This window comes from Delphinus delphis, chromosome 16 (assembly GCF_949987515.2).
Source record: "Delphinus delphis chromosome 16, mDelDel1.2, whole genome shotgun sequence".
Taxonomy (NCBI): Eukaryota; Metazoa; Chordata; class Mammalia; order Artiodactyla; family Delphinidae; genus Delphinus; species Delphinus delphis.
Window position 1 is genome coordinate 41,160,918 of NC_082698.1, and position 16,953 is coordinate 41,177,870.

At 37.5% G+C, this 16,953-nt stretch overlaps 1 protein-coding gene across 17 annotated transcripts in view; it reads right to left on the bottom strand.

Annotated features, from left to right (window-relative positions):
• The window catches only part of PCDH15 (protocadherin related 15), a 724,552-nt gene that overhangs the window by 311,576 nt on the left and 396,023 nt on the right, over positions 1-16,953 (bottom strand). For all 17 annotated transcript variants that reach the window (XM_060034587.1, XM_060034586.1, XM_060034585.1 and 14 more), the window contains one exon: positions 3,669-3,781. In XM_060034587.1, coding sequence (XP_059890570.1) covers positions 3,669-3,781 — 113 coding nt within the window. The remainder of the gene's footprint in view (positions 1-3,668; positions 3,782-16,953) is intronic.

The window sequence follows — 16,953 nt, forward strand, 5'->3', positions numbered from 1 at the left end:
GTTGTTAATTAAAGAGATTTAGACAGGTACTTCCCTGGTGGTACAGTGGTTAAGAATCCACCTGCCAATGCAGGGGCCACAGGTTCGAGCCCCGGTCCAGGAAGATCCCACATGCCGCGGAGCAACTAACCCCGTGCGCCACAACTACTGAGTCTGTGCTCTAAAGCCTGCAAGCCACAACTGCTGAGCCCTCAAGCCACAACTACGGAAGCCCGTGTGCCTAGAGCCCATGCTCCTCAACAAAAGAAGCCACCACGATGAGAAGCACGTGCACTGCAACAAAGAGTAGCCCGCACGCAGCAATGCAGACCCTATGCAGCCAAAAATAAATAAATAAAAGAAATACATTTTTTAAAAAGTGAGATTTAGACAAAAAAATTATGTTTGAGCAACTGAAAGACAGTGAATTATTGATAATTTATCCATTTAATGCTTGTATTAGATGCCCAGAGTATAAATATATAAATTATTAATATTTTTTAAAAATACTGCACTTCTAATAATGAAGATGAATGTTCTGGACTTTGTTAGAGACACTCCATGCATGAACTAATTCATCATCATCTAGAATCTAAAATGTGCTTTCATATTTCTATTGCATAATTATTTTTTGCTGTATAACTATGGTGATTGCATAAACTTTCATCCAAACTGGGACATTTTTGAGGGTGAAAGATGTGTTATAAATAATTACACAAGGACAATAGGCATAAACATGAACTGTCCTGGGCAAACCCAGGACTGGCTATGATTCTTATTCAAAATGTGTGTTTCATTTTAAAGTGTGCTTAAATGATTGCAATTATGTAAAATTTGGAATAGTGTTTTGAAATGGAACACCCTTTTCTCTTTTAATTAGATGTGTTTTAATCCTTTAATATTCTAAAGTTGGTGAACTACTCCATTTTGCCTTCCTAGTTTCACCTTCACATTTTTATTTGTCAGTATACTTAGTAAATAACTGGCAGAAATAGATAAAATGAAGATGATAAATTTCTAATTTGTGACACCAGCTGTTAAATGTGCATACAGCTTTTTAAAGCAGAATTCTTCTTCAAAGTCTAAAAGAGGATACTTCATTGTGTTTTATTTTTCCTTAGCTTCCAAAACAGAAATTGGGATCAAGTCCAATAAAAAAAATTATGGCCAATGAAAAATGAAGCATTATTAAAATAAGAAAAAGGGAAGAATTTGAAAGACTTACTGCAGAGGAGAACTACCAGATTGTAGCACTTCAATGGATCCTTATACAAAGACACAATACTCAGCTAATATTCAAGCAAGTGGCACATTATTATTCTTACAGATTGATACCTTTGCTTATTATCCCCTTGACTGCACACAAAACACAATAATTTGAATCTAATAATGTCAGTAAAAACTTCCATTAATAATATAAAGTGTTATTAAAACAAAAAAAATTATCTGTGGCTTGTCCCAATTGATTTTTGTTTCTATAACTGATAGACTGAGTTTCACTATACCTGGGTACACCAGGACAACTGACTTTGATAATAAAGAAAAATAACTGATTTCAGATTTCAAGTGGGGCAGTTTGGAAACAGTGCTTTGTCAAGTTTCTTAACTCCCACAGAGTGTAGCACCACAGGGCTCCAGGTAGATCCACAGGAGACGATGGAAACACATTTTGGAGTTTTATATAGTCCAACGATAATTAAAATAAAACCATGCAAGATGAATCTCATGCGTGACTATTTTACATAAATGGTAAAAAGAGCCTTTCTCTGTTGAATGACTCCCAAACCCCTACTGAATGAAATCCAAGGAAATTGCAGTCGAACATAAGGCTCTCTCCAGGGTCTGGCTCTATACCTCATTTCCCTGTTAACTGCTCGTAGCCTGGTACATCATGCCTCCAAGCTTTTGCTTCTGTTCTTCCTTATGGTCAAACGTATTTCCTGCTTTCATTCATTAGCCAAAGCCATCCAATACAACACTGAGCTTGGGATAATCCCCAGAAAATTTTCCCTGAGTCCCAGATTAATTTAAATGTCTTTAATCTGTGCTTCGTTAGAGCTTTTACATTGCCTTCCTGTTAGCAGTGGATGTGTTGTATTTGGTTTATCAGCTTACGTGATTCTTTCCCCTTCTAGACTACCCATTCTTCAAGGACAAAGAAACAATCAATAAATACAGAATCTACTGTGTATAACATAATCGGTGCTAACAAAATATGTCCTAATTTGAGCTAAAATTAAATGTATCGATGTATTATTGTTTGCAGTTGCACTGACAGATAATTAAACCATTTCTAAGGAAATGCATCTTGGTGAAGTGAAATAAGTATGGCTTTAGCTTAGATAAACTTAAATTTGAATTTCAATTCTGCTGCTTATTAGTGATGTAACTCTGATTCAATCACTTGCCCTATCTGAACTTTAGTTTTGACATTTGTACCCAGAAGCATAGTACTAAGTACTAAGGTTGTGGCTATAAAATATATATAAAACACCCTGTACAATGTACATGCTCAGTAAGCTTCTTTACCTTACTTCCTTTTCTTTTAACACTTCTAAATTAAAAAAAAAAATGCCATAGGGCTGCATATCTATATCTATTTTTTGCATGTTTAGATATGAAAAAGTCAGACAATACACACTAGACATACTGTGTGTCCTTGCTTATTTCTGTTCTTTTACTTAAAATGCTTTTCTCCTAGCCCCGATCTCTATTTGGTAAATTCATACTCTCCTTTCACTGCTCAGCTCAAATCTTACCTTCTCAGTAAAGTCTCTAAGAATTAACGGATAGATCATCTGGGTTTCCACAATACCTTTGTAATGATTTTATTACAATATATTATATATTATTAAATCAAAACTGTAATGCCAAATGGATTCCCTTAGCTTTGAAAAATTTTGTGGTTGAAGATCATTTTTCAAAATAAATAATGAAACATATACTAAAATAATTTCTGGACAAGCAAGATCTTTTCGTTTTAGTTTTGAAAAAGCAATAACATTTAAAAACATAACACATTATTAAAATAAAAATATATATAAATCCAGGCACTTTTTTTTTTTTTTTTGCGGTACGCGGGCCTCTCACTGCTGTGGCCTCTCCCGTTGTGGAGCACAGGCTCCGGACGCACAGGCTCAGAGGCCATGGCTCACAGGCCCAGCTGCTCCATGGCATGTGGGATCCTCCCGGACCGGAGCACAAACCCGTGTCCCCTGCATCGGCAGGCGGACTCCCAACCACTGCGCCACCAGGGAAGCCCCAGGCACTTTTTAAATACATTCATTGGTTAAGCTTTTGTGGTCAAAAATTAAATCCACTTGGTAAAAAACAAACAAACAAATAGGAAACAAAACCTAAACTAAATGTTAGAAGATATAATAAATTATAGTATGTAGAATTGCATACATTTGACCAAGGCATTTATTACATATAAAAATATCAGTATTTGAATAGCACTGTAATATAAAAAGTTACGTTAAAGAAAAGCAACACAGATAATGTGTTAGAACTGTTGCACTTCACCTTTTTAAAGAAAAATTGGCTAATTGCAGTTCAAATTAATTTTAATTTTTATAGCTTAAAAGTCCCTACAGTAGCCTCTAGAGGATTCGCTGATAAACACAAGAACATTAGAACGTTAGCTATATTTATAAACCCAAGAACGTTAAGCAATTAGTTAAATTTACCTTAATAACCAAATCAAACTTCTGGTGAAAGTCTCTATTTACTGGCTCCAGGAGACTAAGTTCTGCAGTCCTTGGATGCATATGAAAAAATCGTGGGTAATCCTCAGGAGTCCCTGAAAGACATTGATATTTCAGCACTTAATTGAGAACAATAAGTAATATGTGTATTTGCTATATCTATTTCCCTTCATTAACTGAGGAACAAAATCATAATTTTATTAGTAAATTAAGTTTCAAAATTATACAGTCTAGGGAAAGCAGATGCAAATGTGGTATATCATTCATTAGTTTATGAGTAAGAGGGTGAAAATACCTGTTTGGATGATTTTCCAAATATCTTTTATTAAGTGAGTAATTAATTTGAAACTTCATCACATAAAAGAGATATAAAGTGTATTGAGAACAAATTTTGAATTATAAAATTGTATTTTAGTGGTACATAAATCTTAATTATAATCTGCATCGCCTTTCACCATATCTTGTGACAATGACTAGTAATTTGTACCAAATTGCTTGGAAATTAAAATAAGAATATTCTGTTCTAGCTGGGCAAGTATTTTTTCTTAAGATAAGTAATCAGCTGAATAACTCAATCATATGAAATAAATAAAATATTTTGAATTACTCAGTGTCTACAGAGGATATTTCTTTTTTTTGCGGTACGCAGGCCTCTCACTGTTGTGGCCTCTCCCGTTGCGGAGCACAGGCTCCGGACGCGCAGGCTCAGCGGCCATGGCTCATGGGCCCAGCTGCTCCGTGGCATGTGGGATCTTCCCGGACCGGGGCACGAACCCGCGTCCCCTGCATTGGCAGGCGGACTCTCAACCACTGCGCCACCAGGGAAGCCCGACAGAGGATATTTCTTAAATGCAGCCATTTTAGTAAGTTGAAATTTCCTTGAATTGTATCATTTTCCTTTGTATACTACAACATTCTTTTTTCCCAAAGTGAAAATAAAGTGGAAGTCAAATCATATAACTGTGGAATATATGCATTTAGCATAACAATAATGATAAGAATAAAATAATACAGCTGCCAATTATTGAATCCTACACTGTACTAACTGCTTTATATAAGTAATCATTGATAACTCTGTAAATCATTCCCATTTTACACAGGAGAACATTGGAGATTTGCAATATTAAGTAATTTGTCCAAAGTCAAAGAGACAATGTCAGACAGAACTTGCATTCAAATCTAGGTTGACAGATGCCAAAAATATCCAAAAATGCGTTAATTGCTATACTGTTTTGCTTCAACTATGAGACAAGAAAGAAAATTTTCCTGGGCATTATGTGAGGGGAGAAAATGTATGCCAGTAAAATAGACTTTAAAATCCAGAAATTAGGGTGGCACAGTGGTTGAGAGTCCGCCTGCCGATGCAGAGAACACGGGTTCGTGCCCCGGTCCGGGAAGATCAGACATGCCGGGGAGCGGTTAGGCCCGTGAGCCATGGCCGCTGAGCCTGTGCGACCGGAGCCTGTGCGACCGGAGCCTGTGCTCCGCAACAGGAGAGGCCACAACAGTGAGAGGCGCGCGTACCGCCAAAAAAAAAAAAAAAAAAAATCCAGGAATAGTCAAAATTGCATTTGAAAATTGAGCTTATGATAAAGGAGTCATCTCAAAATAATAACGGAAAATGGATTTTTGAATAGGAGCATTAACCTAATAGGAGAGACAGAAAATGATAAAATTGTGTCTATTCTTCATACAATATACTAGAGTAAACCCCAAATGGATAAGATATTCATGCACAATAAGCAATAAAACAACAGCTAGTAATAGATGAAAACATGGATGAATTCTATTCTAATGTGAGAGTGGGCATAACTTTCCTACCTATGGCTCAAAATAAAGAATTAATAAGGAAAAAGAGTGATAAATTTAATGGCATTACAAATTGCATGGCAAAACACAATAAACAAAGTAAAACTGCAGGTGACAAACTAGGGAAATATTTGTATTTACGTCAGAGACAAAGGCTCATATCCCTAACATATGTACATTTTCAAATTACGAAAGTAAAAGATCAGCAATATATTTATTAAAAAATTTTGGGATAGAGAATGAACAGATGGTTCACAGAAAGAGAAAGGCAGATGACTCTTGACTGCACACAAAGATATTCACCTTTATACATAAGAAGAAAAACTCAAAACCACACTGAGATTCTATTTCTCTCTTGCTCAGTTAGCAATGGTCCAAGATGGATGCCAAAATCCATGAACTGAATTTTTGCTAATGATCCCACCATTTTTCTCACTATACTGGTTCAAATCTCCTTATTCCTCTAATACAACTCTGCATATATTTTCCAAATGATTCTTCCTTGTCTGTCATTCTCCCCATGGTTTTCACTTACACAGTGTTTGCTCATTCAGAGTCTTGTCATTTCATTCTTCTACCACTGTGATAGCCTCCTAAATCTTCTAACATCCCATTTGCTTATAATCACTGAAATGAACGTTACTTGAAATAAATGCCACTTTCCTCTCCCAGTTAGCTAGATACAATTTTTACTTATTGTTTACTGTGGTGATCCCCAAAGTAGGATTGAGGAAAAAATATCAAACCTCTTGGAACAGGTTAAGCTGGCGGAAGAGGAACAGGTTAAGATGGCGGAAGAGAAAGACGCGGAGATCACCTTCCTCCCCACAGATACATCAGAAATACATCTACACGTGAAACAACTCCTACAGAACACCTACTGAACGCTGGCAGAAGACCTCAGACCTCCTAAAAGGCAAGAAACCCCCCACGTACCTGGGTAGGGAAAAAGAAAAAAGAATAAACAGAGACAAAAGGATAGGGACGGGACCTGCACCAGTGGGAGGCAGCTGTGAAGGAGTTTTCCATACACTAGGAAGCCCCTTCGCGGGTGGAGACTGCGGGTGGCGGAGGGGAAAAGCTTCGGAGCCACAGAGGAGAGCACAGCAACAGGGGTGCGAAGGCAAAGCGGAGAGATTCCCGCACAAAGGATCGGTGCCGACCGGCACTCACCAGCCCGAGAGGCTTGTCTGCTCCCCCGCCACAGCGGGCGAGGCTGTGAGCAGAGGCTCGGGCTTTGGTCAGAGCGCAGGGAGAGGACTGGGGTTGGCGGCGTGAACACAGCCTGCAGGGGGTTAGTGCGCCACGGCTAGCCGGGAGGGAGTCCGGGGAAAAGTCTGGGCCTGCCGAAGAGGCAAGAAACTTTTTCTTACCTCTTTGTTTCCTGGTGCACGAGGAGAGGGGATTAAGAGCGCTGCTTAAAGGAGCTCCAGAGACCGGTGCGAGCCGCGGCTAAAAGCGCGGACCCCAGAAACGGGCATGAGACGCTAAGGCTGCTGCTGCCGCCACCAAGAAGCCTGTGTGCGAGCACAGGTCACTATCCACACCCCGCTTCCGGGGAGCCTGTGCGGCCCGCCACTGCCAGGGTCCCGGGAGCCAGGGTCAACTCCTCCAAGAGAACGCACGGCGCGCCTCAGGCTGGTGCAACGTCACGCAGGCCTCTGCCGCCGCAGGCCCGCCCCACACTCCGTGCCCCTCCCTCCCCCTCGGCCTGAGTGAGCCAGAGCCACCGAATCAGCGGCTTCTTTAACCCCGTCCTTTCTGAGCGTCCTGTCTGAGCAAAGAACAGACGCCTTACGGCGACCTACACGCAGAGGCGGGGCCGAATCCAAAGCTGAGCCCCTGGGAGCTGTGAGGGCAAAGAAGAGAAAGGGAAATCTCTCCCAGCAGCCTCAGAAGCAGCAGATTAAAGCTCCACAATCAATTTGATATACCCTGCATCTGTGGAATACCTGAATAGACAACGAATCATCCCAAATTAAGGAAGTGGACTTTAGGAGCAAGATCTATGATTATTTCCCCTTTTCCTCTTTTTGTGTGTATGTGTATGCTTCTGTGTGAGATTTTGTCTGTATAGCTTTGCTTCCAACATTTGTCCTAGGGTTCTATCTGTCCGTTTTTTTTCTCTTAATAATTATATTTTTAGTTTAATAACTTTATTATATGTTATCTTACTTTATCTACTTTTTTCCTTCCTTCCCTCCCTCCTTCCTTCCTTCCTCCCTCCCTCGCTCCTTTCTTTCTTTCTACTTCTACTAATTCTTTCTTTCTACTTTTTCTCCCTTTTATTCTGAGCCGTGTGGATGAAAGGCTCTTGGTGCTCCAGCCAAGAGTCAGTGCTGTGCCTCTGAGGTGGGAGAGCCACCTTCAGGACACTGGTCAACAAGAGACCTCCCAGCTCCACATAATATCAAAAGGCAAAAATCTCCCAAAGATCTCCATCTCAACACCAGCACCCAGCTTCACTGAACGACCAGCAAGCTACAGTGCTGGACACCCTATGCCAAACAACTAGCAAGACAGGAACACAACCTCACCCATTAGCAGAGAGGCTGCCTAAAATCATAATAAGTCCACAGACACCCCAAAACACACCACCAGACGTGGACCTGCCCACCAGAAAGACAAGATCCAGCCTCATCCACCAGAACACAGGCACTAGGCCCCTCCACCAGGAAGCCTACAAACCCACTAAACCAACCTTAGCCACTGGGGACAGACACCAAAAACAACGGGAACTACGAACCTGCAGCCTGCAAAAAGGAGGCCCCAAACACAGTAAGATAAGCAAAATGAGAAGACAGAAAAACACACAGCAGATGAAGGAGCAAGATAAAAACCCACCAGACCTAACAAATGAAGAGGAAATAGGCAGTCTACCTGAAAAAGAATTCAGAATAATGAGAGTAAAGATGATCCCAAATCTTGGAAATAGAATAGACAAAATGCAAGAAACATTTAACAAGGACCTAGAAGAACTAAACATGAAACAAACAATGATGAACAACACAATAAATGAAATGAAAATACTCTAGATGGGATCAATAGCAGAATAACTGAGGCAGAAGAACGGATAAGTGACCTGGAAGATAAAATAGTGGAAATAATTACTGCAGAGCAGAATAAAGAAAAAAGAATGAAAAGAACTGAGGACAGTCTCAGAGACCTCTGGGACAACATTAAATGCACCAATATTCGAATTATAGGGGTTCCAGAAGGAGAAGAGAAAAAGAAAGGAACTGAAAAATATTTGAAGAGATTATAGTTGAAAACTTCCCTAATATGGGAAAGGAAATAGATAATCAAGTCCAGGAAGCACAGAGAGTCCCACACAGCATAAATCCAAGGAGAAATACGCCAAGACACATATTAATCAAACTGTCAAAAATTAAATACAAAGAAAACATATTAAAAGCAGCAAGGGAAAAACAACAAATAACACACAAGGGAATCCCCATACGGTTAACAGCTGATCTATCAGCAGAAACTCTGTAAGCCAGAAGGGAGTGGCAGGACATATTTAAAGTGATGAAGGAGGAAAACCTGCAACCAAGATTACTCTACCCAGCAAGGATTTCATTCAGATTTGATGGAGAAATTAAAACCTTTACAGACAAGCAAAAGCTGAGAGAGTTCACACCACCAAACCAGCTCTACAACAAATGCTAAAGGAACTTCTCTAGGCAAGAAACACAAAAGAAGGAAAAGACCTACAATAACGAACCCAAAACAATTTAGAAAATGGGAATAGGAACATACATATTGATAATTACCTTAAATGCAAATGGACTAAATTCTCCCACCAAAAGACACATTAGCTGAATGGATACAAAAACAAGACCCATATATATGCTGTCTACAAGAGACCCACTTCAGACCTAGAGACACATACAGACTGAAACTAAGGCGATGGAAAAAGATATTCCATGCAAATTGAAACAAAAAGAAACCTGGAGTAGCAATTCTCATATCAGACAAAATAGATTTTAAAATAAAGAATATTAGAAGAGACAAAGAAGGACACTACATAATGATCAAGGGATCGATCCAAGAAGAAGATGTAACAATTATAAATATTTATGCACCCAACATAGTAGCACCTCAATATATAAGGCAAATACTAACAGCCATAAAAGGGGAAATCGACAGTCACACACTCACAGTAGGGGACTTTAACACCCCACTTTCACCAATGGACAGATCATCCAAAATGAAAATAAATAAGGAAACACAAGCTTTAAATGATACATTAAACAAGATGGACTTAATTGATATTTATAGGACATTCCATCCAAAAACAACAGAATACACATTTTTCTCAAGTGCTCATGGAACATTCTCCAGGATAGATCATATCTTGGGTCACAAATCAAGCCTTGGTAAATTTAAGAAAATTGAAATTGTATCAAGTATCTTTTCCAACCACAATGCTATGAGACTAGATATCAATTACAGGAAAAGATCTGTAAAAAATACAAATACATGGAGGCTAAACAATACACTACTTAATAACGAACTGATCACTGAAGAAATCAAAGAGGAAATTTAAAAATACCTAGAAACAAATGACAATGGAGACATGACGACCCAAAATCTATGGGATACAGCAAAAGCAGTTCTAAGAGGGAAGTTTATAGCAATACAATCCTACCTTAAGAAACAGGAAACATCTCGAATAAACAACCTAAACTTGCACCTCAAGCAATTAGAGAAAGAAGAACAAAAAACCCTCAAAGTTAGCAGAAGGAAAGAAATCATAAAAATCAGATCAGAAATAAATGAAAAAGAAATGAAGGAAACGATAGCAAAGATCAATAAAATTAAAAGTTGGTTCTTTGAGAAGATAAACAAAATTGATAAACCATTAGCCAGACTCATCAGGAAAAAAAGGGAGAAGACTCAAATCAATACAATTAGAAATGAAAACGGAGAAGTAATAACCGACACTGCAGAAATACAAAAGATCATGAGAGATTACTACAAGCAATTCTATGCCAATAAAATGAACAACCTGGAAGAAATGGACAAATTCTTAGAAATGCACAACCTGCCAAGACTGAATCAGGAAGAAATAGAAAATATGAAGAGAACAATCACAAGCACTGAAATTGAAACTGTGATTAAAAATCTTGCAACAAGCAAAAGCCCAGGACCAGATGGCGTCACAGGCGAATTCTATCAAACATTTAGAGAAGAGCTAACACCTATCCTTCTCAAACCCTTCCAAAATATAGCAGAGGGAGGACCACTCCCAAACTCATTCTATGAGGCCACCATCACCCTGATACCAAAACCAGACAAGGATGTCACAAAGAAAGAAAACTACAGGCCAATATCACTGATGAACATAGATGCAAAAATCCTCAACAAAATACTAGTAAACAGAATCCAACAGCACATTAAACAGATCATACACCATGATCAAGTGGGATTTATTCCAGGAATGCAAGGATTCTTCAATATACGCAAATTAATCAACATGATACGCCATATTAACAAATTGAAGGAGAAAAACCATATGATCATCTCAATAGATACAGAGAAAGCTTTCGACAAAATTCAACACCCATCTATGATAAAAGCTCTGCAGAAAGTAGGCATAGAGGGAACTTTCCTCAACATAATAAAGGCCATATATGACAAACGCGCAGCCAACATCATCCTCAATGGTGAAAAACTGAAAGCATTTCCACTAAGATCAGGAACAAGACAAGGTTGCCCACTCTCACCACTCTTATTCAATATAGTTTTGGAAGTTTTAGCCACAGCAATCAGAGCAGAAAAGGAAATAAAAGGTATCCAAATCGGAAAAGAAGAAGTAAAGCTGTCACTGTTTGCAGATGACATGATCCTATACATAGAGAATCCTAAAGATACTACCAGAAAACTACTAGAGCTAATCAATGAATTTGGAAAAGTAGCAGGATACAAAATTAATGCACAGAAATCTCTGGCATTCCTATACACTAAAGATGAAAAACCTGAAAGTGAAATCAAGAAAACACTCCCATTTACCATTGCAACAAAAAGAATAAAATATCTAGGAATAAACCTACCTAAGGAGACAAAAGACCTGTATGCAGAAAATTATAAGACACTGATGAAAGAAATTAAAGATGATACAAATAGATGGAGAGATATACCATGTTCTTGGATTGGAAGAATCAACATTGTGAAAATGACTCTACTACCCAAAGCAATCTATAGATTCAATGCAATCCCTATCAAACTACCACTGGCATTTTTCACAGAACTAGAACAAAAAATTTCGCAATTTGTATGGAAACACAAAAGACCCCGAATAGCAAAAGCAATCTTGAGAACGAAAAATGGAGCTGGAGGAATCAGGCTCCCAGACTTCGGACTATACTACAAAGCTACAGTAATCGAGACAGTATGGTACTGGCACAGAAACAGAAAGATAGATCAATGGAACAGGACAGAAAGCCCAGAGATAAACCCACGCACATATGGACACCTTATCTTTGATAAAGGTGGCAGGAATGTACAGTGGAGAAAGGACAGCCTCTTCAATAAGTGGTGCTGGGAAAATTGGACAGGTACATGTAAAAGTATGAGATTAGATCACTCCCTAACACCATACACAAAAATAAGCTCAAAATGGATTAAAGACCTAAATGTAAGGCCAGACACTATCAAACTCTTAGAGGAAAACATAGGCAGAACACTCTATGACATAAATCACAGCAAGATCCTTTCTGACCCACCTCCTAGAGAAATGGAAATAAAAACAAAAATAAACAAATGGGACCTAATGAAACTTCAAAGCTTTTGCACAGCAAAGGAAACATAAACAAGACCAAAAGACAACCCTCAGAATGGGAGAAAATATTTGCAAATGAAGCAACTGACAAAGGATTAATCTCCAAAATTTACAAGCAGCTCATGCAGCTCAATAACAAAGAAACAAACAACCCAATCCAAAAATGAGCAGAAGACCTAAATAGACATTTCTCCAAAGAAGATATACAGACTGCCAACAAACACATGAAAGAATGCTCAACATCATTAATCATTAGAGAAATGCAAATCAAAACTACAATGAGATATCATCTCACACCAGTCAGAATGGCCATCATCAAAAATTCTAGAAACAATAAATGCTGGAGAGGGTGTGGAGAAAAGGGAACACTCTTGCACTGCTGGTGGGAATGTGAATTGGTTCAGCCACTATGGAGAACAGTATGGAGGTTCCTTTAAAAACTACAAATAGAACTACCATATGACCCAGCAATCCCACTACTGGGCATATACCCTGAGAAAACCAAAATTCAAAAAGGGTCATGTACCAAAATGTTCATTGCAGCTCTATTTACAATAGCCCGGAGATGGAAACCACCTAAGTGCCCATCATCGGATGAATGGATAAAGAAGATGTGGCACATATATACAATGGAATATTACTCAGCCATAAAAAGAAACGAAATTGAGCTATTTGTCATGAGGTGGATAGACCTAGAGTCTGTCATACAGAGTGAAGTAAGTCAGAAAGAAAAAGACAAATACTATATGCTAACACATATATATGGAATTTTAGAAAAAAAAAATGTCATGAAGAACCTAGGGGTAAGACAGGAATAAAGACACAGACCTACTGGAGAACGGACTTGAGGATATGGGGAGGGGAAAGGGTGAGCTGTGACAGGGCGAGAGAGAGTCATGGACATATATACACTAACAAACATAAGGTAGATAGCTAGTGGGAAGCAGCCGCATGGCACAGGGATATCAGCTTGGTGCTTTGTGACCGCCCGGAGGGGTGGGATAGGGAGGGAGACGCAGGAGGCAACAGATATGGGAACATATTGTATATGTATAACTGATTCACTTTGTTATAAAGCAGAAACTAACACACCATTGTAAAGCAATTATACCCCAATAAAGATGTTAAAAAAATAAAAATAAAAAAATAAAATAAAATGTGTTTCTTATAGATAGCATGTAGTAAGATCATGTTTTTCTTTTTCTCTTTTTATGTATTGTGCCAATCTGAATCTTTTAATTGGAACATTGAATCCATTTACATTGATTGTGATTACTAAAAAGATGTTATTTACCTCTGCCATTTTGCTGTCTTCTATATATCTTAGGCCCTTTTTGTTCCTCTATTGTTCCATTACTGCTTTATTTTTCATGTGTACTGTTTAAATTCCTTTGTTTTGTGCTTTACTATAAATTTTCAAATTATGTAAACAACTAAATTGTTAAACTATTCTCCTAGTGGCTATGCTGGGAATTAAGATTGATGTCTTAATTTATGGCAATCTAATTTGGACCAATAGCAACTTAACTTCAATAGTATATAAAAATTTTACTCCTGTATAACTCATTTTACCTTTGCTCTTTGCTGTTATTATCACAAGTTACATGTTTCTACTTTGTCCATCAATATAGATGTATAATTATTGATTTATGATATTTTCTTTAAATCAAATAAGAGAAAGAAGAATTACTAACATGTGTGTGTGTGTGTGTGTGTGTGTGTGTGTATATATATATATATATAAAATGTCTTTTATACTTAACTATGTAGTTATTTTTACCAGTGTTCTTTATTTCTTCATGTAGAACTGAGATACTTTCTATTGTGCTTTCATTTCAGCCTTAGGTCTCTACCCTTCAATATTTCTTGTAGCAAAGGTGTGTTACTGATAAATTCTCAGATTATCTGGGAATATCTTAATTTCTCATTTATTTTTGAAGGCTATATTTGCTGTATTTAGAACTATTAATGAACATTTTCTTTTTCTTTCAGTTCTCTGAACATGTCATACTAATGTATTCCAGTATCCATGTTGCCTGATGAGAAGTCGGGATATAATTTTATTGAGAATCAATTTCTATTATAAAGTCGCCTCTTTTTTGTTACTTTTGAATTATTTTTTGTCTGTGTCATTTGACAGTTTGATTGGGATGTGTCTAAGCGTGGATTTATTGTAGGTCTATTCTCTTGGGGAGTTCAATTAGCTTCTTGGAGGTATAGATTGTTTTCCTCAAATTTAGTTTTTGATCATTACTTATTCCTATATTCTTTCTGCCCCTTTCTGTTCTCTCCTTCTGGGACTCCTGTTATGCATAAATTGGTCCACAGAATGGTATTTTTTAGGTCTCTGAAGCTCTCTTTGCATTTCTTCATTCTTTTTCTCTTTCATCTTCTCAGATTTGGTAATTCAATTGACCTCTCTTCAAGTTTGCTGATTCTTTCTTCTTCCTGCTTGAATCTTCATTGAGCCCTGCTAGTGAATTTTTAATTTCAGTTGCTATACTTTTCAACTCCAAAATTTGTTTCCTTTTCATAATTTCTATCTTTTTGTTGATATTCTCTATTAAGATGACATAGAATTGGCTCAGGCTACTGTGGGTAATCAACAGCAGTGGCAGTAATTCCCCCATTGATAATAATGATGGTAGGACCAGTGAAGGGGTTGGCTTTTTACACACATCAGCATCCACATCCTCAAGTCTAGTAATCCGACTATCAACAATGTGTGAAAGTAGAAGAGCTTGCCACCTAGCAACTGGGAAAACAAGCTCTGAAGGACACATACATTCAGAATTATCTGGATGGACATAAGGGAAACTAAGAGTTCTGGAAAAATAGGTAAAATCAGAGCCATGGGAACCCTGTCTTGTGGCAGAGGGAAACGGTTTGTGCTTCTATTCTTAACAGTTTTGCATGACTTAGGAAACATACTTTATTTTGCTTCCTAATGGTAATAACAACATCAACTATCATTTATCGAGTGCTTTTTTCCAGGCACTAATATTTACATGAATTAGATCAAATTCTCAAAACACTTTTACAGAAAAGTCTATTTTGATCAATCCCTTTGTCAAAGGTCTATTTTAAAGAGGAACAATCTGAGACAGAGAGATTAAGTAACTCGCCTAACATTATATGAATAGTAAGGGTTGAAGTCAGGATTTAAACATGGATAGTACAATTCCAGAGGCTATGCTCTCAACACTTACAATGTCCTCTCTGCCTTTTAGAAGTGTACATACTATGAAAATATATCAATTTATTTAACTTAGCTGTGAAAGCAAAGTTAATGATAGAGGTTATATATATTATGTAGTACTATCCATTATCCTAATGTTGGAGGTTGATGAAACTTAACGTCATTATGTCATTTTTCTGTTCTAATTCCTGCATTGGTTCCACGTTTCACTCAGAGTAAAAGCCAACAAAGCTCAATAGTATACAAGACTATATCTTCTCAAGAGATATGGGAACATATGTATATGTATAACTGATTCACTTTGTTATAAAGCAGAAACTAACACACCATTGTAAAGTAATTATACCCCAATAAAGATGTTAATAAAAAATAAATAAATAAATAAATAAATTAAAAAAAAAAAAAAAAAAAGACTATATCTTCTGGTCGCCCTTATTTCTCATACCCTCTTTCTTCTACTTCCCCCTCACTGACTCCTCTCCAGTGCTACTGGCCTCATTGATGTTTCTGAAACTCACCAGGCAAACTCCTGCTTCTATCTCTGCCTAGAAACTCTTTTCCCAGATATCAACATGGTTAACTCCTTCAAGTTCTATAGGATTTTACTCAAATCTCACCTTTTCAATGAGACATATCTTGATCAATCCTATTTAATACTGCAACACCCCTTCTGTACCTCTAATCCCATTCATCAGCTCGATTTTTCTCATAGCACTACCATTTATTTTGTATAATAAATACATTTATTTACCACATTAATTGTTTATTGCCTGTTTCTGCTGCCCGAAAACCAGTGCTACAAAGTGAGGAATCTGTCTTGCTCAACAGAGTAAGCACTCATTTATTCAAAGAGATTAAATTTTTTAAAGTGAAAGAAACATGAATATCAGTGGATACTATCCCATTCTGAGTAACATGGTTCCCCAAGACTATCTTTAAATGTAATGCTTTGGACTTTGCACAGGCTGCATCAACTATCTAAATAATTTTTATCCCATTTTATACTTGAAAACCCCTCTCTTTCTGCTAAAATAACTCTGTCTAAGCAATTTTCTTAGAAATCCTTAGTACTTTACTCCCATGAGACCACATGATATGTGGCTCATACTTTATTTGTAGTACTTAAAACCATGTATTTTAATTTATCTTTTGGCATGTTTCTATCCATAGACTCTACCCCTCCCTAACCTAGAACATTTATCCCTCATCTTCGTATCTATAGCATCTAGCATAGTAATTGACATATTGTCAAGCCCTCAGTTAATAAAATAAACAATAACTATTTCCTTTTATGTATACCAAACCCCCTACAGACTTAAAAGAGACTTCTGTTTATGTTTATAAGCGCTTTTAAAAAGTTTAATCGTCTAATCTATACAACTGACTTATAATACGTATGTAGTTCTAGACAGCAAAGGCTTGAAACAGAATTACTTAAGTTTTCTTTACAGACAGCATTTCTAAGGATATAGCAT